General features: G+C 46.0%; 1 protein-coding gene across 3 annotated transcripts in view; it reads left to right on the forward strand.

Moving 5' to 3' along the window:
- The window catches only part of LOC125118505 (carbonic anhydrase 5B, mitochondrial), a 34613-nt gene that overhangs the window by 1731 nt on the left and 5748 nt on the right, over nucleotides 1–27134 (forward strand). For 2 of the 3 annotated variants that reach the window (XM_047765077.1, XM_047765079.1), the window contains exons 2-6: nucleotides 8198–8392; nucleotides 16573–16770; nucleotides 24427–24545; nucleotides 25895–25990; nucleotides 26533–26595. In XM_047765077.1, the coding sequence (XP_047621033.1) occupies nucleotides 8251–8392; nucleotides 16573–16770; nucleotides 24427–24545; nucleotides 25895–25990; nucleotides 26533–26595 (618 nt within the window). In that variant the 5' untranslated portion in view covers nucleotides 8198–8250. Of the gene's footprint in view, nucleotides 1–6026; nucleotides 6296–8197; nucleotides 8393–16572; nucleotides 16771–24426; nucleotides 24546–25894; nucleotides 25991–26532; nucleotides 26596–27134 lie in introns of those variants that run through there. The other variant, XM_047765078.1, reaches the window with a different exon arrangement.

Consider the following 27134-nt stretch of genomic DNA (forward strand, 5'->3'; position numbering starts at 1 on the left):
AATCTTTTTTTTTCCTCACACATTTCCAAGTCTGCAACACAGCAGATAAGGGACATATTACTAAGATCCAAGGACATACATAAATAATTACTGATTGCAAAGGCATATGGTACAGAATACTTAGCTCTTGGAGTTCCCGCTGTGGCACAGTGAGTTAAGAACCTGATTGCAGCAGCTCTGGTCACTGCAGAGGTGTGGGTTTAGTCCCTGGCCTGGTACATTGGGCTAAAGGAGCTGGTGTTGCAGCAACTGTGGCACAGGTTGCAGCTATGGCTCGGATCCAATCCTTGGCCTGGAAATTTTCATGTGCCACGGGTGTGGCCATTTTAAAAAAAAGAAAAAGAAAACTTAGCTCTTCTGCCAGCCCCTTCGGCCCATGGTTCTATCTTTAAGAACAGGCTTAAGTAAGGACAGATTTCCTGTGACAACCGGTATTATATGCTAGTAGTTCGTTGTTATATATTATGTTTGTTAATGAAACACTTGTGGTTTCACTAGCTTGGGCTTTATATTTATAAGACCCACAGATAAATTTCAATAACACCTCTCAATAAATTCTAACTTTCGCTGTAACAGAGGGGACTGACCTTTGGCTTTAGCATAAATAATCCCATGTATTGTTACAGGTATTGTACCCTAGCATTAGCTAAACTGAACTTCTATCAGGATTTCCCCGGAACTGTCCATGCAGCTGAGCGTCCATGCTCCGTTCCTTCCTCGATTGCCTTTGACTGTTCCTTCTCCCTGTCTCAGCCTCCTCAGTCACACCATGTCGTTAGTCTCCCTCACACACCTGTTACTCCTGGGGGAGGAGGTCTTCCTTCTCCCTAGATTCATAACCTCTCCCGAGCACCAGAGCTGCCCTGCCTCCTCTCCCTAGACCTTTCTTCTCGCCTGCCTCCTTGGTACCACATATCCTATAGGATTAGCAGAAAGAGCACCATCTTTCCCTCTGCACCTATTCCTGTGCTGGGTCCTGTTTCTTTGTTCAGGGTCATCCTCATTCTGCCACAAGGTAGAATATTCTACCATATTCTCTCGCTTGGATTCTTGGAATTCCATTTCAAACTCCACGTGCCCAAATCTGAGCTCCTGATTTTCCCCCCAAAACTTTTTCCACACACAGGCTTCCCATCTCAGTTTATGGCAACTCCATCCTTGCAGTTGTTTAGGCCAAGAATCTTCCATTGACTCCATTCTTTCACATATTTCAGACTGTCTCCCCAAGGTATATCCAATACCCAACCATTTCTCACCACCTCCATTGTAACATCCGTAGTTCCAGCCCCTGTATTATCCTGAATGGGTTCCCTGCTTCTTCCTGCCTCCCGTCCCAATCAGTTTCCAATAGGACACCCTGAATGACCTTCAAAAAACATAAATCAGGTTATGTCCCTCTTCTGCCCTAAACACTCCATAGTGTTCCCACAATAAAGAACCTTTACAGTGGCCAAGGAGTCTGCTTGACTTGGCATCAACTTCCTCTGGACCTCACCTCCAACTACCTTACTTCTGGTTCACTCCACTCCTGCCACACTGGCCTCCTTATGGTCCCTTGAATGTGCCAGACGAACTACTACCTCAGGGTCTTTGCATAGGCATTTCCCTGTTTGGAATACCCTTTCTCCTAAGAGCCATATAACTAATTCCTTCACCTCCTTCAATCCTTTGCTCAAATTTCACCTTCTCAATAAGGCCTCTCCTGAGCAATTTATTTAAAAATGCAACACCCCCTCCATTTTGGCACTCCAAATTCACCTGAATCATGCTCTGCTTTTCACTGAACATATTTTCATTGTCTACACGTGACTCAGGTATTGCACTGCTGTTTATTTTGTCTGTCTCCCGCTACTAGAATGTAAACAAGGATGGGGGCTTTGTTTTATTCTCCTGATGAGCCTAGAACAGTGCCTTAGCAGTTAACAAATGTTTGATGCTCTGGTGAATGAAAGACTAAGAGTGATGGACTGAATGAAGGATGGCTGAAGGACTCACGTCCCCACTGACATTCCTGGCTCCCCTCTTTGCCCACTTCAGTCCATCGTTGCTGAGCTGACAGTCATCAGAAACTGCCAGTGCTTCATTCTATACACATGGGATAACATCTGAAATTCTTCTAGTCTCCTGGAAACTTATATTCCCTGAATTAATCTCAAATCCCCATCCAGCCCCACCTTTCACTACATCCCCTGGGTATCTGCTTGAGCAACACCTTAAAAAGTACTCAGAGAAGACTTGGGAGGATGGGAAGTTCAGATACATTTGGCTTTGTTACCAAAAAACGGGATTCGGGTGGAAGGGTTGGTCTAAAAACACAAAAGCTCATCTTCAGAGTCAGTGTCCTCCCTACAGTGAGATCAGCAGCATTCTAGGAGACAGAGGTACAGATCTCCAGGCCACGACATGCGGTCCACCACTGGGTGGCCAATGGGGAAGATGACCGAGAGTGAGGGTGATGTCAGGCCCTCTGGAGCTCTCATGGCCCCCGAGCCCTAGAGAGGCAGTTTGGAAGTGGGCAGGAGTCACTTTCTCTGGGCCAGGTGTCATCAGCCTCAGCACTGTGCACAGAAAGCATGACTGTAGAGTACAGGGCCGTCCCCAAGGCCATGGCCCCAGCAGTCAGACCCAGGCTGCAGTGTCAGCTCAGCTTTGTCTCAATGCTTTCCTAAAGGCTCTCTGTGGAGCTCGACCAAAGATCAGTTACCCAACTTCTCTGGGTGCTGTGCTAATAGGCCTCAGACCCCCACAGAGCTCCTTGTGCAGGGCCAAGCACATGCCCACTTTTCTGTACAACTCCTTAGGTCACCAGGCATAACTTTGACCTTGTCTTATCACAGTGTCCCCTTTGAAGGACAAACCAGCATTTCCCTTCTATTGAGTGTACCTTGCACTTGACACTGTCTTCCTGGGAAGACAATTACTAAGTCTCTTCTTCCATCTAGATTGTAAGCAAGAAATGAATCCTTTCTTGCTTGCCTACCTCTTCCCCACACTGGAGTTGATAACTAAACAAACCCAAGGCTCTTCCCATTTCAACCCAAGTTGTCCTCTCTGACCTTGGCTCTTAAGTACCGCTGCCCTCTACCAAATGTCCTCACCATCCCTGATATTATCCCTGTCCATCTCTCTGCCTTTGCCCCTCCTGTTAAAATCGTCTCTCCCCAGAGTGTCCGCTGTGGCACAGTGGGTTAAGAATCTGAGTGCAGTAGCCTGGGTTGCTGCAGAGGTGCAGGTTCAATCCCCAGCCCGGCACTGTGGGTTAAAGGATCCGGTGTTGCCACCGCTGCATCATAACAGGTCACAGCTGTGGCTCAAATTCAATCCCTGACCTGGGAACTCCATATGTCGTGGGTGTGGCCAGAAAAAAAAATAGTCTCTCCACTATGACCCATGATCAGATGCAACCCCCTTCTGAAACTCACAGCCTCTGCTCTCTCTGTTCTCCTTGAATTAACTTGGGGTTGTCATCACATCTGGCTTTGTTTAAGAAGTATTAGTTTAATTATGCTAAGTGAAATAAGCCAGATTCAGAGGAGAAATACTGCATGATTCCACATATGTGAAATATCTAGAATAGGCAAATACAAAGAGATAGAAAGTACAACAGAGGTTACTGGGGGCTGCAGTTAGGGAGAGATGGGTAGTTATTAAATGAGTACAGAATTTATTTTGGGAACGATGAAAAAGATTTGGGTATAGACAGTGGTGATGGTTACAAAACACCGTGACTGTATTTAATGCCACTGAATTGTACACTTTAAAAAGGTTAAAAACAATAAATATATATATTACTATGATTAAAAAAGGTAATTAGGAGTTCCTGCTGCAGTGCAATGGTATCAGCAGCGTCACTGGAGCACTGGGATGCAGGCTTGATCCCCAGCCCAGCACGGTGGGTTAAGGATCCAGCGTCGCCATGGCTGTGGCATTCCATATGCCATGGGGCAGCCAAAAAAAAAAGGTAACTGAAATCACAGAAAAGTTATTTTATTTCCATCTCAGTATAGTATAGAGTATTTTTTTTAAGTTTTATTAAAGTATAGCTAATTGACAGGGCTGTGATAATTTCTGCTGTACAACAAAGTGACCCAGTCATACACAGACACATATTCGTTCTCTCACAGAGAAGTTATTTGTTTAGTTTTTCTTTGTAGATTACAAGCTTGTGAGAATAAAGAGAAAACTTTATCATCTTTACCTAGCACAGTGCTGGCATGAGATAATCACTCATTGCTTCAATCTAGGAATGGAAATCAGTGGAAAGAAGCACAGAATTAAGATAAGGTCTTCCCATAGCTCTTAGCAACTTTTGAAATTTTACAAATCGACTGCATCAGAGAAAATCCTATTTAGTTGGAATTATTTGATACTGTCTTAAAAAGGAAAAAATTTGTACAGTGGAAAAATAAATAAATAACATGCTGTACAGTTGCAAAAAAAAAAAAAGAAGAAAGAAAAAAAATTGATAGTAAAAGTCACCCCAAACTGCTTTCTGTTTTTCTAGTTTTTATACTTACATCAGGGGTAACATTTTAGCAAATTCAATTTGAGTAATAATAACTTTCATTTCTATAATACTTAACAGCATTTTCTGGGAGTTTTCCCAGACCTTGCACCATTTGAAGTCACAGAGTCAATTTCTTGAACAACTTTTTCTTGCTCCTCTGGTTCTGGATTTTTTTTTAAGAATCCTTAATCTTTAGCATTTCAATTCATATAATCCTTTTACCCTCCGAATTGCAGTGATAAATCATGCCATTTCATGCTAGACATAGTCTTTTAAGTTAGAAAGAAGCATAAAGTTCTGAACCCGAGCTCTCATACAAGGTTAGAGGAAGGATCTCAAGAGAGAAGTGAAGTGTTTACATTTAGGGATGGGTAAGCACTGCAAAATGATCCACTTACTAGACTTTGGTGCTATGTTTTGTTTGCTTTTTCTTTTTTTTTACTTAGGGCCACAGCCACAGCATATAGAGGTTCCCAGGCTGGGGGTCAAATCAATCGGAGCTGCAGCCTCCAGCCTACACCACAGGCACAGCAACGCCAGATTCGAGCCGTGCCTGTGCCCTACACCACAGCTCACAGCACGACCAGATCCTTAACCCGCTGAGCAAGGCCAGAAATCAAACCCGCATCCTCATGGATACTAGTCGGATTCTTAACCCACTGAGCCACAGTGGGAACTCCAGTGCTATGTTTTTAATTTGGAAAAATGGATAGTTTTCATATAATGCCAATAAACTGTCACCAGGGGCTGTTTCATACAGGTAATTTTCATGGAGAAGAAACTATGAATTTGGAGGATATTTTCCTATGGAAAATAAAATCATGAATAAGTTCCTAAAATGACTAGGATTTGCTTCAAAATAATCCAGAGAGGGAAAGTGGGGATGGAGCATAAATAAAACTTGCTTGGCCACCAACAGATAATTGTTGAAATGAAGTATTAGGTATATAGGTGGTTTTATTACAGTATTTCCACTAGAAGTTTGAAGAAGTTTCTAGAAGTTTGAAGTTTTCCAAAATAAAAAAATTTTAATAGAATCACAGAAATCGATTCTTAATTGAGGTGGCCAACTGTCCATTATTCTCTAAGCCTACACAGATAATTCAGTTAATGAAGATATTTGAAAATGAGGTACTCCTATTTTACTCAAGGCACTATCAAGGTATCGTGAAAGTTCATTACCAGTCTTTATTTGAAATCCTGTCAGACTTCTGCATATCTTAAATAAAGTACATGTGGACATACCCACTTCCGTCCAAAAATGTATATATACAAAAACACACATAACACTATAAACGAAAGTGATTTCAACTTGGTTTGAGAATATCAAACACCTTCTAGCAACATAGAATTTAGCACTTTAGGTATTACTGGCCTAAACCCCCAGGTAGGGAGTTAGGTCTGCAGGGAGAAGCCACCCTGGGATTCAGGAACTTCCTACTGATCCCTGGTAATGCGGCTGCGGCCATCCCTTCCACACCCTGTGTGCGCACTGGGAAAGTGACACGTACAGCAAAGGGCATGGCCCCAGTATAAAAGGCGGGCTTGTCATCAGGCTGTGCTTCATGTTGCAGTACTTGTCCCGGCACAGGGCTTGTGTGGAGCCGGCGATAAAGAGATCTGCCCCAGGCCTCCGTGGTGCCTTGCGGGGTGGTGATAGGCACTACTGCTTTCAGTGGACACACCGCGAGACTGTGCGCCCCCTTGCTCAGCATCGCTGGAAGTCACATGCTTTTTTGTATCTAGACTCTTTGGGAAGGACGGTGTGAAGAAATAAAGTTCAAGTCAGTAAGCTTCGTGTGTCTTGTCCCCTCCGTGTCCCTTTTTGCCCATTTGCACCCCAGTCAAGGCCAGATCGCTGAGAGGCCTCCTTTGGCAGGAGAAGGCAGACTCTGAGAAGGCACTAACGCCCGCTGAGAACTGGTTTGGTGTGTGTTTTCCTTCCCATACCACGTGCATTATTTGATTACTGAGATCCAATTCCCATAACATAACATCAGCCATTTTATTTTATTTTATTTGTCTTTTTGCCTTTTCTAGGGCCGTGCCCGTGGCATATGGAAGTTCCCAGGCCAGGGGTCGAGTCGGAGCTGTTGCCGCCGACCCACACCACAGCCACAGCAACGCCAGATCCGAGCCGCATTTGCGACCTACACCACAGCCACGGCAACGCCAGAGAGACCTGCATCTTCGACCTACAGCACAGCTCATGGCAACGCAGGATCTTTAACCCACCGAGCGAGGCCAAGGATCGAACCCGCAACCCCATGGTTCCTAGTCGGACTCGTTAACCACTGAGCCACGCCGGGAACTCCAACCTTAGCCATTTTGAAGTGCACAATTCGGGGGCAGTTAGTACATTCACCATGTCATGCAAGTCGCCTCCTCCATCTAGTTCTAAAACACCCCCCAAACCTGTACCCATTAATCAGTTGCTCCTCGTTTGCTTCTCCTCCAGCCCCTGGCAACCACCTGGCTTCCTATCTCTACAGATTCCCCTATTCCGAGGATTTCCTATGACTGGAACCTTTTCTGTCTAGCTTCCTTCGCTTAGCATCATGGCTTGAATTCCTCACATTATAGCATGTCCCAGAACTTCATGCCTTTTTACGACCTACCTCCTCTACACATCACAACACGCAACCTAATGTCTAGTGCAAAGAAATGACAATAAATGCTGAAATGCAAATGCACGCTGGCAGAATTCCCACCCTGTGAAACTAGGGTAGGTTCAAGTTCAGGTAGGTTCCTTTCTCAGAACAGGCAGGACTCTGGGGGTGCTTCAGGTCTTACACGGAGGCATGGGAGACCCACCTCTTAAAGGACTAGCATTTAAAAGTGTTTCGGGAGTTCCTGTCATGGCTCAGCGGGTTAAGAACCCGATGAGTATCATGGGAATGCGGGTTCCCTCCCTGGCCTCGCTCAGTGGGTTAAGGATGTGGTGTCGCCGGGAGCTGTGGTGTAGGTGGGCAGATGCTGTTCGGACCCCGTGTGGCTGTGGCGTAGGCTGGCGGCTGCAGCTCCAATTGGACCTCTAGCCCGGGAACACGCTGGCAGTCACTTCACAGTTCTGGGTTCCTGCGACTGGGATCGACATCTGCTCCATCACCAAGGAATCCCCCTGGGCTCATTCCCTCACACTCATCCAGCAGCCATCACATGCCAGGCCCTGTGTCCCTAAGAGATGCAGCCACGCCTGACATAGGCATGGTCCCTACCACCATGGGGCTTCGGAGCTGGGGAGATGGACACTTAAGCTCATTCCTGATCAGTTATTTCATTCAACTGCCATAAGCACCAGGACCAAGAAGAGGGCGCTGGGCTCAGCAAGACAGGGCCTGGGCAAGGGAGGCTTCTAGGAAGTGATGCTGGATGTGATCATGAAAGGGTGGGTAGGAATTCACCAGGCACAGATGGAGGAAGAGTGGTTCAGGGAAGGAGGAGCAGCTGCAGGGAGCATGGGGAGGTGGGAGAACCGGGGTGCACATGGCAGGGGTGCAGTCGAGAGCCCAAAGCACACAGGGAGGGAGGCCACGTCAGTCTGTCGTCCTGGGATGACCAGTGAGGAACCAGAGCGGATAGACGATTGATTCTCGCCTCCCCTCCCCCATACTCGTCATCAGAACGATGCTGCCTAATGGGCCGCCTCTCTTGTTTAGGGCTTTTCCTTCTCTGTCCTTTTGCCTCTAGGTCTTTAGGTTCCTGCAAGGTGCTTGGGAGCTGATCAAGACTTCAAGCTAAAGATGGTGATGCTGAGTCGCCTGAGGGTCATTCTTCAAGCCTCTCCGTGCAGGGCACTGTGGAGAAGGTTCCAGATTCCGAGGTCCATGTCAGCGAGACCTTGCAGCCTCTACACCTGCACTTACAAAACCCGGAACCGAGACTGTGAGTACACGGCCGCCCTGGGACAGCGGAAGGCTGGGTGTTTCCTGACAGTGTCCTGGGTTGAGTGTTGGCACCTCTGATGTCAGTGGCATCCCAGACTGGGGTTGGAGGTCTTGACAACTGTGACAAGAACCCATAATTTCTCTGTTTGTCTTCTACAACAAGCGTGCAAAGTTCTTCTGTCCCCCTAGCTTTACTGAGATAAACCCACATGGGATGCGGTATCAGCTTAATAAGATGGACATCGTGATGATTTGATACACGCATATGTTGCAAAGTGATCATCACAATAAGGTGTGGAAAGCAGGTTCACTGACCAATTTTAACTTGTGAAACGGATGTCACGCAGAAGTGGGCCAAGGGAGATGTCGCAGCTTCAGATACTTTGAACCTGACCTTTATTGTCTCTTGTTAGCAACCATCTCTTTACTAAGGTCGATCCATAGACTGCAAGGCATTTCCATGCGTCTGAACATTCTGGAAGTTGCATATGAGTGTTTGCAAATAGTTCAGTAGCTTCTTGCTCCGGACTAAGCCATCCTTCGTTACAAACTGCGGAAGGGTAACTTCTCGCTGACCAGCTTGCCTAGCGTGTAGGGCACTGTGAATGTTTCCTGGAATTTGGCCTCTGTCTGCCAGTGCCGAATTGAAATGCAGAGACAGAGTTTTGGGTAAAGGAGAAAAAAATAGCTTCATTGCTTTGCCAGACAAAGGAGGGTCACAGCAGGCTAATGCCCTAAAGCCTCTGCCTCCCATTAGAAAGACCTGCAGGGAGTTTTATAGCAAGAAGGAGAGAAACAGGATTTCAGATAGGAATCAGGATTAAGGCAAACACGCATTCATCTTTCTTCGGGGGAATCGCACTCATCAAAGCTGGAGTCCGGAGATCTCAGTATGATCACGATGGTGGGCTTCGGGGTCATTGCCTAGAATAACAGCACTTTCCAAAAGGGCATAGTGATCAGAGATCAGAACAAACTAGGAAGGTTCATCATGAAAAACATCATGTGCTAGTCATCTTTAACCCACGGGCAAGTATGATCAGGGTGCCTAATCTTTAACTTACGGGGGGACTGTGCTTGGGACGCAGTCAAGACTCTAAGCTGTTCGGTTGTGAAGTACATCTTTCAAAAAGAAGCACAAGGAATACAACTTTTCTCTCAGGGGTATGAGGCGCCTGCATCATGAACACAGCAGAGCAAGTGAGACAGCAGGTGGTCCTCCCTGAACCTCGGCTCTGCTGCCATGGGGGCGGGTCCTTCTGTGCCCTCGGGGCTGGACTGTGCACTGCAGATGCTGCATATCCACTGCAGATGCTGCATATCCTCCCTACAAGTCCCAGGACCTCCCTAAAAGTCCCCTGGGCGGTACAGTATCCCTGGTACGGAACCACTGAGTTGACAGGGGAGGATGATGGGAGTGGTAGCGGACACATGACTTGAGTGGCACGGCTAAGTATATCTGCCAAATAGTTATCTGCGCTATTTTCCACCGTTCACTGTGAATTCACAGTTTTCAAATGTCGGTTTCTTTCCAGATTCCAGGTTTCTCAACTTTTCCTCCTTGAGTTTACGCTCTCTGACCCTATTTCCACATAAAAAAGGAATGTATTAGGAAGGCTAACCTAGCTAAATCCATTGCCTTGACTGCATCATAAACATATTTTTATTGTAAGTTTATTTTGTTTCCGCCAGCACTGACTGTGTTGTCATTAAACCGAACTGGCCTGAGTCATAAAAAATGTCTGGTTGTTGGGTGTGGCTTCCTACCAGCAGGCCCACATCCTACCCAGATGGGCTTATTCGCAACACTGGCACTTTGTGGTCTAAGGCTTAAAATGGAAAAAAAAAAAAAAAAGTCATATTTATGTAGTTATTAACAGAAAGGTTTTTTTAACAGAAAGCTGAAAGTTACGGGTCTGAAATCCAATGTGCTCCTGTCTTTAGGGTAGTGTCCTTTCAGCACTGACAAAAACACAACGGGGGGGCGGAGCAGGGATCAGGGGCTTCCCTTGATCAATCTCCCACATCAGATGTCCTTATTTGCAGGCTCCTAAGCAAGACAGGAGACGGGTTCTGGCGTTTAGACCGTCCCTCCCTGTTTCACCGGCGAGAACACTTGGTCTTTGCTGCCCTGGACCACTGAGCATGTCCTGTTCGGATACCCTGGCCCCTCCTCTGTTAGGCGGTCAAGGCAATAGTCACTGCTTCCGGAAGCGCAGAACCCCAGCAGAAGGCCCAGTGTGCCCTTGTGAACAGGAATGACCCGGTGGGTGGAGGGTTAGAGAGGAGACCGCGCAAAGCCCGTGGCCAGTGCCTGCGGCGCAGAGCGAAGCCGCGCTGGCAGCCACCCTGCTACCATGGCTGTTGTCATCCTCACCATCGCTCCTGTTGTCCTGCGCTCAGCACCCCCTCAGACGTCTGACTGTTTCGAATGCCGGGTGAAGCAGAGTAAGGGGTGACTGAGGAGGTTGTTGGGGCGAATTCCGGAGCAGCCTTTCACTGGGGCCTGGGGCCTGTGCTCAGCCTTCCCTCCCCACCCCAAGTAATCCCGAGTGTCAACTCGAACTGCCTCCTTTGTGCCTGGTCGCAAGTCCGGCCCTGGCTTGTAGGAAAGCGTAGGACGCAGGTCCGTTGAGCAGGTCAAGCAAATACACATTACATGAGGAATGGGGGGGGGGGGGCTCAGTGATGTGAGCGAGGCTAGTGTGAGTTCTGAAGCAGGAAAGACCACAGGGGTTGGAGAAGATGTGGAGACCAGTTTGGGAAGATGGAGCAGAGAAGAGGGAGGGAGGAGGAGGAGAACAACCAAGAGGTGTGGTGTGACGGGTGGGGCGCAGCGGCCTAAAACCTAGGCTGGTGGTCATGGCAGGGCAAGGAAGAGACGAGGCTGAAAGATGCCTACGGGAAAGTAATGCGGTGCTGAGTAGGGAGCCCGGAAATAAAGACGAAAGGGGACTGGGCCCTTTCCGGTGACGCTCTTTAGCTCACACGTTCAACTGGCAGGTGACGGAAGGGCAGCGCAATTCCAGACTGCGTATCAGTGGGGACGCAGGTCGTTGGGTGTACACGCGCAGGGGAGGAGAACCGACTTTCCCTCTGCTCTTCCGGGGTCTCGGCTCAGACCTCTGCAGTAAGACAGAGTAACAGGCGAAAGACAGATAGCACTCCCCTGGATACGTCCTGTACACACGGCAGAGCCCCAGGACACCTAACCCCCCAACGTGGCCCCGAGCGCCACCTGCAGTACCATCTCTGGCCCAGGACAAAGGACATGTGGGTGGGGACGTGAGTTACCCGAGGTAACCAGGAAAAGCCCCGTGAACAGGGGGAGGCTGTTGTGCAGATCCGAGTCCTGAGATGGCCCCTGACAACCTTCTGGGGCTTTGGTCATCCTCCTCTTCCTGGAAGAGGGGAGGAGACACCCTTACAAATGGAGCATTTCCCTTGTAAATGTAAATTTCCCTTCCCAAAGGGTCATTTCCACTCTCTTTCCCAAACTTCCCCAAAGGATCTGCTCCGAATCATCTTTGTGCCAAGCAGATGTATCTGGGGGTGGCAGAGTCGGCTCCCCCTCACCACCCTCCAATATGCCTCTCTGACATATGGATTATTTGAGGCACTGCAGACACTGGAGAAGCTCTGGAAACAGAGCATGAGGTCCTGGTCTGTTGTAGGCGACGCGGACGTTAGAAGGGAGGCCTGCACCAGGCGGCAGGCGAGCTGCTGCCAGCATGAATTTCCTCTTCTCCCCTCTGAAGTCCCAGACCCAGTCCTGGTCCTCAGAGCAAGATGGCCCAGCTGCCTTTTGGGTCCCATATCTTGGTCGGGGCTCCAGTAAACAAGTAGGTGATTCGTTTTGCTGTCTCCTGGTAATCTGTCACTTTTGATGGAGGCTGGGGTCTCAGCTAAGGACCTAGAGGCTGAGGGAAAATGATTTGTACTCCCCTACACTCTTCACACGCCTATAATTATGACTATACTTATGTAATGTAATAAATATTGGAAAGAGAAGATCGGAGTGCTAAGATTCAAAAAGAAGAAGAAGAAAAGGACCATGTTACGGGACGGAAGTCAGAGAAAATTTTCCTGAGGAGATACGAGCCCAAATCTAAATGTAATAGTCAGCCCTGAGCTCAGGGTGGGGAAACTGATATCCGAGGTGGCCGACGAGCAGGAACTGGGCCGCTAAGGCAGGAATGAGCTTTCCCTGTTTCAAGCGCTGAAAAGGACACCCCGGTGGTTGGAGCACCAAGTACATCAAGCCAGGAGCAGTCATGTAAAGGAGAAGCAGAACCAGCACCTCCTCACCATGCAAACTAAAGGGCTTTCATTAGTGACACTTGCCTAAGGACAGTGTGGTATCGCTCCCTTAAACCAGGGTTGATAGAAGCACTTTTTTTTTCTTTCCATTTTTGGCCGCCCCGGTATATGGAGTTCCCTGGCCAGTGATCAGATCCGAGGCAATGCCAGATGCTTAACCCACCCACTGTGCTGGGCCAGGGATCGAACCTGCATGCCAGCGCTCCCAAGACACTGCCGATCCCCTTGCCCCACAGTGGGAGCTCCAAATCACTCTTCTATTATTGTTATTATTATTTTGCTTTTTAGGGCTGCACCCATGGCATATGGAAGTTCCCAGGCTAGGGGAGAATCAGAGCCACAGCTGCTGGCCTACGCCACAGCCACAGCCACAGCCACAGCAATGCAGGACCCGAGCCAAGTCTGTGACCTATACCACAGCTCACACCAATGTGGATGCTTAACCCACTGGGCGGGGACAGGGATTGAACCCGTGTCCTCACAGATACTAGTCTGATTCATCTCTGCCGCAGCACAACAGGAACTCTCACACTTCTATTATTACAAGTATAGTTAGTTTAGTTGATTTACCATATTGTGCCAATTTCACAGGTGGCCGGTAGGCACATGAAAAGATGCTTAACTTCACTATCAAAGAAATACAAATCAAAACTACGATGAGGAGTTCCCGTCATGCCGCAGCAGAAACGAATCCGACGAGGAACCGTGAGGTTGCGGGTTCCATCCCTGGCCTCACTCAGTGGGTTAAGGATCCGGCATTGCTGTGAGCTGTGGTGTCGGTTGCAGACGCGGCTTGGATCTCACGTTGCTGTGGCTGTGCGTGTGGTGTAGGCCGGCAGCTGTAGCTCCGATTAGACCCCTAGCCTCGGAACCGCCATATGCCTCGGGTGCGGCCCTAGAAAAAAAAAGACCAAAAGAAAAAAGAAAGTCTACAAATAACAAATGCTGCAGAGGGTGCGGGAGAGAGAGAAGCCTCCTACACTATCGATGGGAACGTAAGTTGATGCAATCACTATGGAAAACAGTATGGAGGTTCCCCAGAAAAGAAGACAGAATTACCACTCCCTTTATTTCATTTTCCCCACAGAAGGAAAAGCCGGAAACTTCCTGTTAGAACACTTAATCACCTTCCTACTTTGAGGGGAAGTATAAGCAACGATCAAAAAGACATTCCTGGAGTTCCCTGGTGGCGTAGCGGGCTAAGGACCTGGCATCACTGCTATGGCATGCATTTGATCCACATGGCTGGCTTGGGCACGTCCACATGCCATGGGCGCGGCCAAAACAATACAAGAAAGAAAGAAAGATTTCAATCCCTGTTTTGTTAACCTGGAGGAAGAGGAAGGGGGGGAGAGAACAAAAATGTGAGTTTCTCTCTTGGCAAAAGCTGGCTTTGCTGTGGGACAGTGAGCAAGGGCCCCTTGGTGGGGGATGCTCTGCCTTCCTGAAGGAGGAGGGCTGCGGCAAAGGACGCCTGGAAGCTGAACTTGACAACTGAGGGGCCTCAACTCATGGTCATAAAAGAAACTGAAGGAACAGGCCCCGGTTCCTTGGGCTGGTGTTTGTGTGGCTGAGAGTGGATTCCAGGCATTTCCTGAATGGAGAGGGGACGACTAAGGGGGAGAGAGGGCATCGTCTTAGGGGTCTGCTCGTCATTCCCTTCTCCGCTTTGCTTCACGGGCGACCCTCGTGAGCTGGTTGTGAGGCGCATGCTCGACGCCTCAGCCTGGGTCTCAGCATCGCAGAGGGGACAGTGTGGCCGGGTCTCTGCAGGCAGCTTTGAAACTGAATCAGGACTGTTCCAGGGGTTTCTCATTGGCAGTTGAATCAGACTGTGATATTAAGATACTGTACCAGTTCAAATGGTGGGTCTGTTGTCAGTTCTGAAACATTACATTCTTACTCTTCTCTAAGGAACCAGTTTTTTTTGTTTTTTTTTTTGTCTTTGTCTTTTGTTGTTGTTGTTGTTGTTGCTATTTCTTGGGCCGCTCCCGCGGCATATGGAGGTTCCCAGGCTAGGGGTTGAATCGGAGCTGGAGCCACCGGCCTACGCCAGAGCCACAGCAACGCGGAATCCGAGCCGCGTCTGCAACCTACACCACAGCTCACGGCAACGCCGGATCCTTAACCCACTGAGCAAGGGCAGGGACCGAACCCGCAACCTCATGGTTCCTAGTCGGATTCGTTAACCACTGCGCCACGACGGGAACTCCCAGGAACGAGTTTTTTTATACTAAGTAAAACCCTTGGCTTCAGCTCTCTCTAATCTACCTGAAAAAGTAATGTTCTTAGGAGAAGAATGCCCTGAGTCTGCAGAGACCGCGGTTTCTCCACTTTGGCATTACTGTGACATTTGGCATTATTTGGCGTCCTCTGCACTTTAGGATGCTTAGCTGCATGCCTGGTTTCTGCCCACTAGATGTCAGGAGCACCCTCCTCCGGCCGTGGTAACTAACACAAAAGCAAAAACAAGAACAAAACCAACTCTAAACACTGCCCCATGTCTTCTAGGGGCAGAAACTGCTCCCTTTGTTGAAAACCACTGGCCTACTTTCGGGAGAGCGCGTGCCTATGTTTGCCCAAAGAAACGCAAAGCAAAACCAAGGTTAGGATTTTGAATGTCTAGCTTTCAGGAGCTACCCACCCAAGCAAAAGAAATGTCTCCTGTGTAGGAGGAAACCAGAGGCAAGCTTGCTTTGTAGGAAGAGTGGAGTGCCGGTGACCCTGCCACGCACAGGGGGGTTCGACTGAGCAGCAGCTGCCTTGGCACTTTCTCAAATCCTCAGAGTCATTCTGGGTGCTGGGCTGAGGTGCAGAGGGTCCCTGGTAATGATTTATCCTTTTATTTTTCTTTCTTTCTTTTTTTTTTTTTTGGTCTTTTCTAGGGCCACTCCCGCGGCATATGGAGGTTCCCAGGCTAGCGGTCGAATCCGAGCTGTAGCCGCCAGCCTTCGCCAGAGCCACAGCAACGCGGGATCCGAGCCGCGTCTGCAACCTACACACTACAGCTCACGGGAACGCCGGATCGTTAACCCACTGAGCAAGGGCAGGGACCGAACCCGCAACCTCATGGTTCCTAGTCGGATTCGTTAACCACTGCGCCACGACGGGAACTCCTATCCTTTTATTTTTCTTTGTACAGCCACACCCACGGCATATGGAAGTTCCCAGGCTAAGGGTCAAATGGGAGATGCAGCTGCGCACTCCGCCACAGCCAGGATAACACGGGATCCATGCCGCATCTGCGAAACACGCTGCAGCTTGCGCCAACGCCAGATTCTTAATGCACTGGATCGAACCTGCATCTTCACAGAGATAGCGTCTGGTCCCTAACCTGCTGAGCCATGATGGGAACTCCAGTAGTGATTTATCTGGATTCATACTCCATCTAGTTCTCCTCTTGGTCTGGGTCCACACTGCTTCTAAAGGGCAGGGAGCTGGACCTGGCCACCCCAGTTCTACACGTGGGCCTGACCATCATGCGTGGGTGTCTCAACAGCGCTCTCTGTATTATAAGAAGCTTGCTGAGGTGTATCAGGGACTGGCCACAAACACCTGCTGCTTGACTCTTTGGTAGAAAAATCACCATCAGTGATGTCACCCGTGCCCGTGTGGGACAGAGAGTGTGTGGACACCTTAAAACACAAAGCCATAGCTATTCATGTGACAGAAAGAACCGCAGGGACCTGAGCAACGCTAATATTCTGCCCAGGCTTTGCAGGATGGCTGCCTAATCCTCACAGCTGCTCACACGGGACACGAACTCAGCATACACGCCTCCATGGGGCCAGGTCGCCCCTGCGGTGGGATTCCAGCTAGTGGGCCTCTGGGTGACAGGCGCAGTGTGCTTTCTCCTAGTGCACCCTCTCTGGGAGAGCGCGGACCTGGTCCCGGCGGGCGAGCGCCAGTCGCCCATCAACATCCGCTGGAGGGACAGTGTCTATGATCCTGGCTTAAAACCGCTCACCATCTCTTATGACCCGACCACCTGCCTCCACGTCTGGAATAACGGGTACTCGTTCCTCGTGGAATTTGAAGATTCTACAGACAAATCAGGTGAGAGACAGACCTGTGCGCTCATGTGGCGTTTAAGGGGCAGTCTGAAGTCAGCACAGGCCACGTCACAAGGCCTCCATGGGAGCGTGGTCTGCTTTTGTCAGCAGTAGCCTGGGCTGCATTGGACTCACTTTTCCAATGTCCCTTCTGGTTTTAATGAATGTTTTCTTCTAGTATAGGTAGTATTTTTTATTAGTGAGTATATCTCTCTATATAACAGATTCTAAAGGTAATAAAGAAAGGCTGTGAAATTAAAAGTTTTGCTGGAAATTTCTTTTGTACATGTGTATTGCATATGTACAAATTTTTTCTACTTGCTGACTTTATAAGACATTTTTTTATTTAGACAGTAACATTGCTTAATCAGATTGAACTGATGAGATTACACCTTTGAAATGGGGCACAAAGCATATTCATGTGTGCATGAGGTTACATCTTAACTAATTAACACTAGTGGTATGAAAGAAAAATGGAAGCTCGTGTTCTGGTAATTCTGTTAAACAATGTTACCTAGTTTAAATGAAACAATATAAAAGCGACTTGTAAATACAAACATATTCCTTTTTTGTTTTTTGTTTTTTGTCTTTCTGCTATTTCTAGGGCCGCTCCCGCGGCATATGGAGGTTCCCAGGCTAGGGGTCCAATCGGAGCTGTGGCTCCCAGCCTATGCCAGAGCCACAGCAACGCAGGATCCGAGCCACGTCTGCAACCTACACCACAGCTCACAGCAACGCCGGATCGTTAACCCACTGAGCAAGGGCAGGGACCGAACCCGCAACCTCATGGTTCCTAGTTGGATTCGTTAACCACTGCACCACGACCGGAACTCCTACATTGCTTTTGAATGTTCTTTCAGCCTACCCGAATATAAACTAATGTGAATGATTTCAAGGTTCACCTGAAACTTTTAGTGTCTATTGAAAACCGAATGTGAATAATTTTATATGGGTTTCTTTTTTCTTTTTCTAAACTAAATTTGATAGTATCAAATAGTCCTAATTAGTCTAAAATAATTGTTTTTAAAAAATATTGTGTCTTGAGGAACGGTTTTCAACAAGTGCCGGTTTTGCTACCCCTTCCTCCCCAGGGACTAAGGACACTTGGTAACATATGTAGGCATTTTTGTCTGTCCCCCCGTGGTGGGGGGTGCTATTGGCATCTTGTGAGCCGAAGACAGGAATAGTGCAAAATATACTGCAATGTACTGGACAGCTTTCACCATGAGTTATTTAGCCTCAAATGTCAATAGAGCTAAGAATCATTTCAGCTAAGAAACTTGATTTCTTCTCATGAAGATGAAGAAATGCATCCATGAAAGTGTTAATGAAGTTAAACATGTAACTTTAAGTAAAAATAGGAAGTGTTTGTTCCTATATTTATCCTAGCTCTAGGATTCTCAACTATGTCTTGGTTTTATTTGCATTTTCCTAGTGATGCTGTGGCCTAACTGCAAAGAGTCTGCTCCTCCAATAGGATTCCTCTCTCTCTGGTTCTCTGCCTCCTGGCACACTTCTCTGCTGTGATTCAGGAAGTGTTCTGGTCTGTCCTTAAGGGGTTAGGTGTTACTACATCCCCCATTTTCCTTTTTCTCCTCTCAAACCCTAAACATCTTACTTTCATATCTCAAACTAAAAAGAAATTACTTCTTCTTCCCAGATTCATCGGTATCTTTCCTAATTGTTCTAAAGTCTTGAGTGTGCCTCCATTTCAACTGGAAGCCTGTAATAGGACATTGTGTATAAGGACTCCAGAAATCTCAACAGCAAGCTACATCCCTGTGTTCCAGCTGGCCATCTCACACCATAGTGAGCTCGACCTGTCTTTCTCTCACCTTCTCAAAGAGCTCTACCATGACCCCTGCCAGAACCAGACTAACAGGTACACCCAGTCTACAGAACACCAACTCTTATACCTTCACTCTGGATGCAGAGCAGTCCTCTCAGTTAATTAGTCTCAATCCTGTCTGGGTCCCTGGCAACCTTCTTTTTTTTTTTTTGGCCATACCTGCAGCATTGCGTAACTTCCCAGCCAGCGATCAAACCTGTGTCACAGCAATGACAACACTAGATCTTAACCACTAGGCCACCAGGTAACTCCCAAAGTTCTTTCTTTTCTTCTGAGGACCCCAAATAATGGTCAGCCTTCTATTCTCTTTGACAGTCTAGGGACTAGCCATTGCCAATATATTATTTCTTCATTGAGTTGGAAACCTTAGAAAGTTACTCAATGGAGTTCTTAACAAAGTGAGTTAATCCTCAAGATCATTCAAGGCAAATAACTTTTTATTTTATTTTTTAGTCACTTTTTTTTCATTTTGAACAACAGATTCAAGAATTCTTATCCATCCATCTGCCTGCGCAATCTCATATGGAAAACAAATGACTAACACTTCCCTCATAATTATTCTTTAGATACCTTCAAACACAACTACCTAAATCATTTCTTGATCTTACCTTCCCTAGGTTAGTCAGTCTCACATTATTTTTACAAAATATGCAAGAAAAAATTGTAGAGAGGTTGCTAATTTTCTACTTATTTTGTCAGGAAGGATCAAATAGACAGCTCTTTTTCATTATGCTTTTTTTTTTTTTTTTTGGCCATGCCTGTGACATGCAGAAGTTCCTGGGCCAGGGACAGAAACCATGCCACAGCAGCAACCTGAGTCACAGCAGTGACGACACCAGATCTTAACCCACTGAGCCACCAGGGAACTCCTCGTTATGCTTTAATAATTTTTTCTTTGAGATACCAGCAAACTTTTTTTTTTTTTTAACAACTACGCCTGTGGCATATGGAAGTTCCCAGGCCAGAGGTTGCATCTGCGACCTACAGTGCGGCTTGCAGCAATGCCAGATCATTAACCCACTGAACCAGGCCAGGGATTGAACCCAAATCCTCACAGAGACAACATCGGGTCCTTAACCCACTAAGTCACAATGGGAACTCCAAGATTACCATTAATCTTTAATAAGTAACTAACTTTCTTTCTCTCTTTTTCCACATTTCAGTGACTGCCTCCTATTTCCTGCTTATTCTTCACTGCTATTTCTCCATGCTATTACAAAACAATCAAAAGCACTCAAAGAGGAAGAAAGAGTAAATGAACATAAAATATAAAGAAAAAGGAAAAGAAAGACATCCTAGAAATAAAGAAAGGCAAGAGACAATTCTAATTCTAGAAAAGATCTAATAAACATCAAGGTCTATAAACTTCAAAAAAGTAGGAAATGATGCTACAGCGTGCTTTAAAAAGAATGGGGAACAAAGTATACAAGGAAAGAGGCTGAGGATGGCATGTGACAAAGACAAAACATAGCAAACTTTGTGGGATGTAGTTAAAGTAGTGACTAGCGGGAAATTTATAGATGAAAATGCCTATACTGGAGAAGAAAAGAGCAGAAATCCATGAAATCAAAAGTTAGTTCCTGGGGAGTTCCCACCATGGCACAGTGGGTTAAGAATCTGATTGTAGTCGCTGGGGTCAATGCAAAGACATGGGCTCGATCCCTGGCCTGGTGCAATGGGTTAAGGATCCAGCATTGCCACAAATGTGACACAGACTGCAGCTGAGGCTCAGACTCAGTCCCTGGCCTGAGAATTTCCATATCTTATGGGTGCAGACAAAAAAAAAAAGTTCTTGGGAAGAATCAATAAAATTGACAGACCTTTAACTAGGTGGGCCATCAGAAAAAAGACAGAAGACTCAAATTACTAAAATCAAGAATGAAAGAGGGACATTACAACCTGTTTAACAGAAATGCAGAAGATAGTAAGAGAGGGGTGTGGGCACCTCAAACCCCTGCCCTCTGCTGGGTACTGTTTTGTCATTTGGCTCCCTGAACAGGACAAGTTATTGATTTTAATGAATGCATGTGAGGGATACAGAATATTGTGAGGAAAGGCACTAAATTCTGCCTGGGCTGAGTCCCATGAGTGATCCCTATAATTTATCACCTCCTCTGAAATCAACCTCATCAGCCATGGCACCAGGCATTAAGGAGGAGAGATGAGTCCCGTTGCTCTCCTAATGGTGGATCCTGCCCCACCTTGTTTCACTTGCTTTACACTTATATGGCATCACCAATGAACCTAGTAAGAATGCTCTCACAAACGTTTTAAGGTCTCCTCTATTTTTTTTTTAACAGCCACACCTGCAGCATATGGAAGTTCCCAGGCTAGGGGCTGAATCAGAGCTGTAGCCACCAGCCTACACCGCAGCCATAGCAACACCGGATCCAAGCTGCATCTGCCACCTACACCACAGCTTACAGCAACACCGATCCTTAACCCTTTTAGGGAGGTAAGGGATTGAACCTGCTTCCTCACAGAAACAATGTCTGGTCCTTAACCCACTTAGCCACAATGGGAACGCCTCTCTGAACTTTTGGTCCTACATTTTAACTTTTTTGAAAGAGAACAATGTAATGATTTTTAGCAAATTTACTGAGTGGCGCAACCATCACTACAATCCAATTTTAGAACATTTCCATCACCCCAAGTTTCCTACCCATTTCTTGCGTTTGCTTTTATTTGTATAGATCCTGTGTACTGCCTTTCCCTTCATCAGCCCTTTCTCTGCTAGTCCCCTTGCCTCCACGTTCAAGGCAAAATAATGGGGTGAACATTATGTAGACTGCTTACTAGAAGCCTGATTCTTTGTTTTATATACATGTTTTATATTTGTTATATAATTTTTTAGAAGTTTAATTTTTCTCATCTTAAAGCACAGAAGGAACAAAGTATTAGCAGCCTCAAAGAAATAAGTATGTATTTATTTGCTATATCTTATGACTGTAATACACTGTCTCCCTTCTGTGCCTGGTTTCTTGCCAACTCTATTTCCTCCCCTCATCCATGCATCTGCCCCGCCTGATGCCGCCCTTTTCCTCTTCCTTGCTCCTGCTGAGCTTATCAGCTTTGTTTCAATTAACAAACCCAACAGGCACTCTACAGTCCATTTCTTTAGTTCCTGGTTTCATGGAGGACCTACTAAGTAGCAGGCACTGTATAAAAAGGGGAGCAAGGGCTGATACCTGCCTTCAGGAGCTTACAGTGTGGTGGGGAGGCAGACTCTGGAAAAGAGGATGCTACTGAGGAGAGCTAAGTGCTGCGAGGGAAGTGCGGTCTGGTGGGAGAAGGCTTCCTGACAGAGGTGACACCTGGGCTCTCTGTGCAGAGGTGGAGGTGTGAAGTAGTGTGATGCTCACATAAGGTTTTACTCTGTGTAAAGTGCAAGAAGGAATTGGCAGACAAGGAAGTGCTGAGATAGGCAAGAGCCAATTTGCAGAGGCTGTAGACCATGCTGAGATACTGGGAATCTGGGTGCAGCTTAGCTGACTTCTTGTGCTCTGGGTCTCCCATGGGGCTGTGATCAAGGAGTAGCTGTGGTTAGGGGTCTTATCTCAAGGCTCCAAACTCACTCAAGGGGTTGTTGGCAGGATTCAGTTTCTCCCAGGACCTCAGCTCACTTCCTTGCCAAGCCACCCTCACTTCCTTGCCAAGTGGGCCTTTCCAGACGGCAGCTCACAACATGGCCCCTGGCTTCATGACAGCAACTAAGCAAGAAGAGTCAGAGAGGGCAAGCAAGAGGAAATCCAGAGTCTTTTTGTAACCTAATCTCTAAAGTGAGATCCCATCACAGTTGCCCTTAGAAGCAGATCACAAGATCCAGTTCACACTCAGGGCAGGGTTTATACCAGGGTGTGAATAAGGGTGTGAATAGAAGGAGAGAGGGAGCATTGACAGTCATCTTAGAAAATGTCAGCACTCCTGGTTAATGACATAAAGCGGGTTAATTCAAACTGAAGTCTTTTTCCAGCCAAGTGCATACTCTTAACTGCATCATACAGGAGACTACCACTTTGTCTCACCTCTCCCCTCTGGACAATTTATACAAGCATAGTGCCCAGCACATATAGAAATGTGATGATTTTTCTAGCTAGCAGGTACCCAATTCAGATGCCTGGGCATCTAACATCTCTCTCAGGGGTCACAAATGCACATGTACCTACAGTGCCAGAGAAGTCATGAAAATGAGAGTCTGGGAGAGTCTGAGAAAAATGGTGGTGGTAGCAATAGTGAAGAATTGGTGGGACCATCTAAAGGGGCAGCCATTTCTGTCATCTAGCCTCTTGTCGCCTGGTGGAAGCCTGTGCTCGATAAGGGCAGGGCATCTATTCTCAAGTTGGAAACATGGATTTTTATGTGAAATCAGCCAGCTTTAAATGGTGGCAATGAATTGACAAATGTGTTTAGTATTGTGTGGATGAATCAAATCACACCTGAAGACCAGTTCTGCACCCCCACTTCCCTTGCAGCCACCCACGCATGATATCTCCTCTCAGCCCTGCTCATCATCTTTGGAGGAGACACACAGTTAAATGTCCAAGAAATGGTGCCAGTGTTTTTCCAGGGATGGGAGGGAAATGCTGGCCCTCTCCTCTGCCCTGGTCACTTAATTTGGGACCAGAACTTCAATATCATCCGGTAGATTAGAATGAATAATTGCCAAAGTCATGCTCGCAATACGTAGCTGGATATAAAAACAAGAATTTTTGGAAGATATTTTCTGTTTGTTTCAGTACAGTTCAGTACCATCCTCCTATTATTTTAGTGAATCATATGGTATTATTCTCTGCACGTCCCCTGCTCCTCAAAGAAAAGTAGTTATTGGTGTCTTTGCTCATCTCTTACAAAACTCCTTTTTTCAAAAAAGGAAATTATGTAAAATATTGATGAAAGCCTGTAAGATAAATAGTAGACCACTGCATGACATAGCCAGTGCATTTGGTCCTTGAGATCACTGTACTCTATCATTTGCATACATAAAACTCAACTAATGAGGCAATAAACTCTAAGATCATTAAGACAGATGAGATGGAGGGTTTTCGTGTTGTTGTATGATTTAACCATGGACAGACATTACCAGGGTCTGATCAAATGGGAGAAATGAGGAACTAACATGCATTAGCAAATTCAAGCCAAAAAATTAGCGCAACCCAAAGCCTGAGGAAGGCTGACTCTTAAAACACGTATCTGAATATTTTCCCTATAATGTATTATTTCATTAGCTCCAGAAAACTCTAGCGTAAACAAAAAGTATTTATTATCCAGCAGAGCGAGGCCAGTGGGAAAGAGTGTGGATGACTCACATTGTTCACTCTGTCCAAAGGGAGCTCGGTGATCATTTTTGACTTGCAAATTTCCTCTTCCATTTCAATACAAGGAAAAGAAATACTAGTATCTTCAAAAAGTGAAAAGCAAAGAATCAGTGCGTTAAAAAGAGAGTATCTTTTGTACCCATATTTCAGTTTTATGAGATTGGGTTAGATAAATTCGCTGAGAGAAATTTGCATTTTATCGTGCATAAAAAAACTGGGCAAAGTAAATATAGAATATAAAACTAAGTCAAGAATTGGCCTTTAACAATTGTATGCAGCTTGGAGTGTAGTTAAATCTTGATGTCATTCAGAGTGCAGGTCTTGCCCTTATACATGTATTAACTATATGGAAATCAAGTTTATAAACACTTGTATATAATACAGTGTGCTCCATTTACGACAGTTTATGTAGAAGCTCCATCCATGGATTCATCCTTTCCCCATTCCTCCATAACATGAAAAACTGCCCCCTGAATTGTTGGATGTGCCGTTTCAGTGATCGAGGGGGGACCCCTGGAACACAACTACCGATTAAAGCAGTTCCATTTTCATTGGGGGGCCATCGATGCCTGGGGCTCCGAGCATACCGTGGACAGCAAATGTTACCCAGCAGAGGTAAGCTGAGAAGTTTGGGCACAATGACATTGCTGGAGAAGAAGGGATAGTTCTGAGTTTCTAGTTCTAAGAAATTATCAGGAAGAATTGGGGAATTCCTATAAATGCTAAATAGCTCTTTCGGAGGCATATTTGATTATTCCCAGTTTATACATGTAAAAATGATAACTGCCTTTATTTCAAATAATAGAGCAGAAATCAACCTTAAGATCCTGAAACAGGTTTTTTTCTAGAATCTAAGCTAGGCTCAAATGACAGCCTAAAGTAATAACCCAGGCAACAGAGCAGGACCACCAGGCCAAACTAAACCAAGTGAAAGATGAGATGGTAGGAGCCTAAATGAAAGTGGTGGCAACAGAGATAAAGAGCACGACTTAACAAACATTTCTGAAATAAAAGCAACAGGACTTTGAGGCAGGATCCTCTTCAGGCAGAGAGAGGAAGAAGTTAACCATGACCTTGAGGGTCTCACACAGAGGCTGAGTGAGGATTCATGAATGATGGACAAGGAATGATTTGCACAGAAATACAGAGAGCCAAAGGAAATAGAATTTCTTCCTAACAAACTTCTCCCTAATTTAGTTTTAAATGTTACCTTAAAAAGAAACATTTTAAGTGGTTATCCCTTGAATAAATTTGTCTTCCAACTCCTAATTCGCATAGGAAGAGAGAATCTATCTCTTTCAATATGAACATCTCTCTTTCAGATGCAAATGGATTTTGGATATGAGTTTTTCATGCAAATCAGGACAGGAATGGACAAATGTTACTCCCTTCCTGAAATCACTTGGAGATTATTTATATAAATACACACACACACACACACACACACACACACACACAAACTGTCCTGCCCCAGTAAATCCTTCTATTACAAAGTAATATTAATTACTGCTCCTGGAGTTCCCATTGTGGCTCAGTGGAAACGAATCTGACTAGCATCCTTGAGGACACAGGTTCAATCTCTGGCCTCGCTCAGTGGGTTAAGGATCCGGTATTGCCATGGGCTGTGGTGTAGGTCACAGATGTGGCTTGGATCTGGTGTTGCTGTGGCTGTGGCGTAGGCCAGTGGCCACAGCTCCCTTCGACCCCTAGCCTGGGAACCTCCATACGCTGAGGGTGCAGCCCTAAAAAGACAAAAGACAAAACAAAACAAACAAATAAATATTACTGTTTCTGCATATATTACTACCTGTTTCTATCTCATTTTACACCAGATTGTCATATGCTTTTCTCAGTGGCTTTATTTTGGAGGAAGCACAGTAAAATATCATACGTGAATAAGGCTGTCTGTTTTGAGAACAATACTACATGGTTATGTGTAAAACCATCTTTTAATGGTGTTTCAGCTGCACTTGGTGCATTGGAATGCGGTCAAATTTGAAAACTTTGAGGATGCAGCACAGGAAGAAAATGGTTTGGCTGTGATAGGAGTATTTTTAAAGGTAAAAAAATTCTTACTAGCTTTAAATGATGTGTTGTAGCCTACGATGAAAAGACACAGCACTGCAACATTAAGTTGTAAGAATACTGAGATAAAAATGTTTAAAATATAAGACTGTTATGAATATATTTCAAATGGTATAAAAATGTATCGTCCAATAGAGTATTCACAAGCCACATATGGCAAGTGAACACTTGAATGTGGCTACTTAAAAAAAGAGAGAGAGAAAGAAAGAAATGTGGCTATTTTGTGGAACAATTTTTAATTTTAATTAATTTAAATTTTAATTTAAGAACTCATGCTTCAATGGAGGATACCTTTGCCTGCAGGCACAATGACCCTGTCAGCAAACAGCCTGCTCATTTGTTCTGTGTCTAATTAAATTCAGTGATGTTTAAAACATTCTAAATTGCCAGTTTAAGCGAAGCTTAAGTAGTGTGGCTGGTTTTTTATATAATCACCAGTAGTTAATTCACATTCTGTTACAGTTTCAAAAGTGAGATGTCAATTGTTTTTAATATTTTCTCATTTATTGTTTTTCAGCTAGGCAAACATCATAAAGAGCTACAGAAATTGGTGGATACTTTGCCATCAATTAAGCATAAGGTAATTTTTCCCCCTAAATCACTTGCAATATAGTTTATGTCTAAATCTCAGAGTGGAGGCACTAACATGGCACTTCGAATTGGGAAATATAATTCACCACAATGTAGTTCAGGTTCTCTTTGAAAGCTGCCCTTTAAGACCGCTTGCTATTTAGGATGCTTGTGTTGAGAGCCTCTCGCCTTGGGACACCCCGCAGGGGACAGAAGTGGTTCTGTTGGTGGCCACGGACCACTCTGTTTGGCTGCCCTGACACTGAGCACTCAGAGAGACTCAGGAACATAACGAGTCCCCTCCTCTACTCCTGACCCCGGCTCTTCCTTCTAGTCCTTGTGCAAACACTCAGGGCACCTTCTGGACTGGAGCTACCCTCCCACAGGCAGAGAGCAGAGAACAGTTTGATACAAACTTGCCTTGTCCAGCTTTACCGAACAACTACCCACATCCTTCAGGGCAGATACTTCTGTCCAGCCCCCCAAAGTAATCATTCACTATTGAGAATCCCAGAGGAGCTGCTCTCTGAAAGTATCTGTTCTTTCTCT

Source organism: Phacochoerus africanus, chromosome X (assembly GCF_016906955.1).
Source record: "Phacochoerus africanus isolate WHEZ1 chromosome X, ROS_Pafr_v1, whole genome shotgun sequence".
Classification (NCBI taxonomy): Eukaryota; Metazoa; Chordata; class Mammalia; order Artiodactyla; family Suidae; genus Phacochoerus; species Phacochoerus africanus.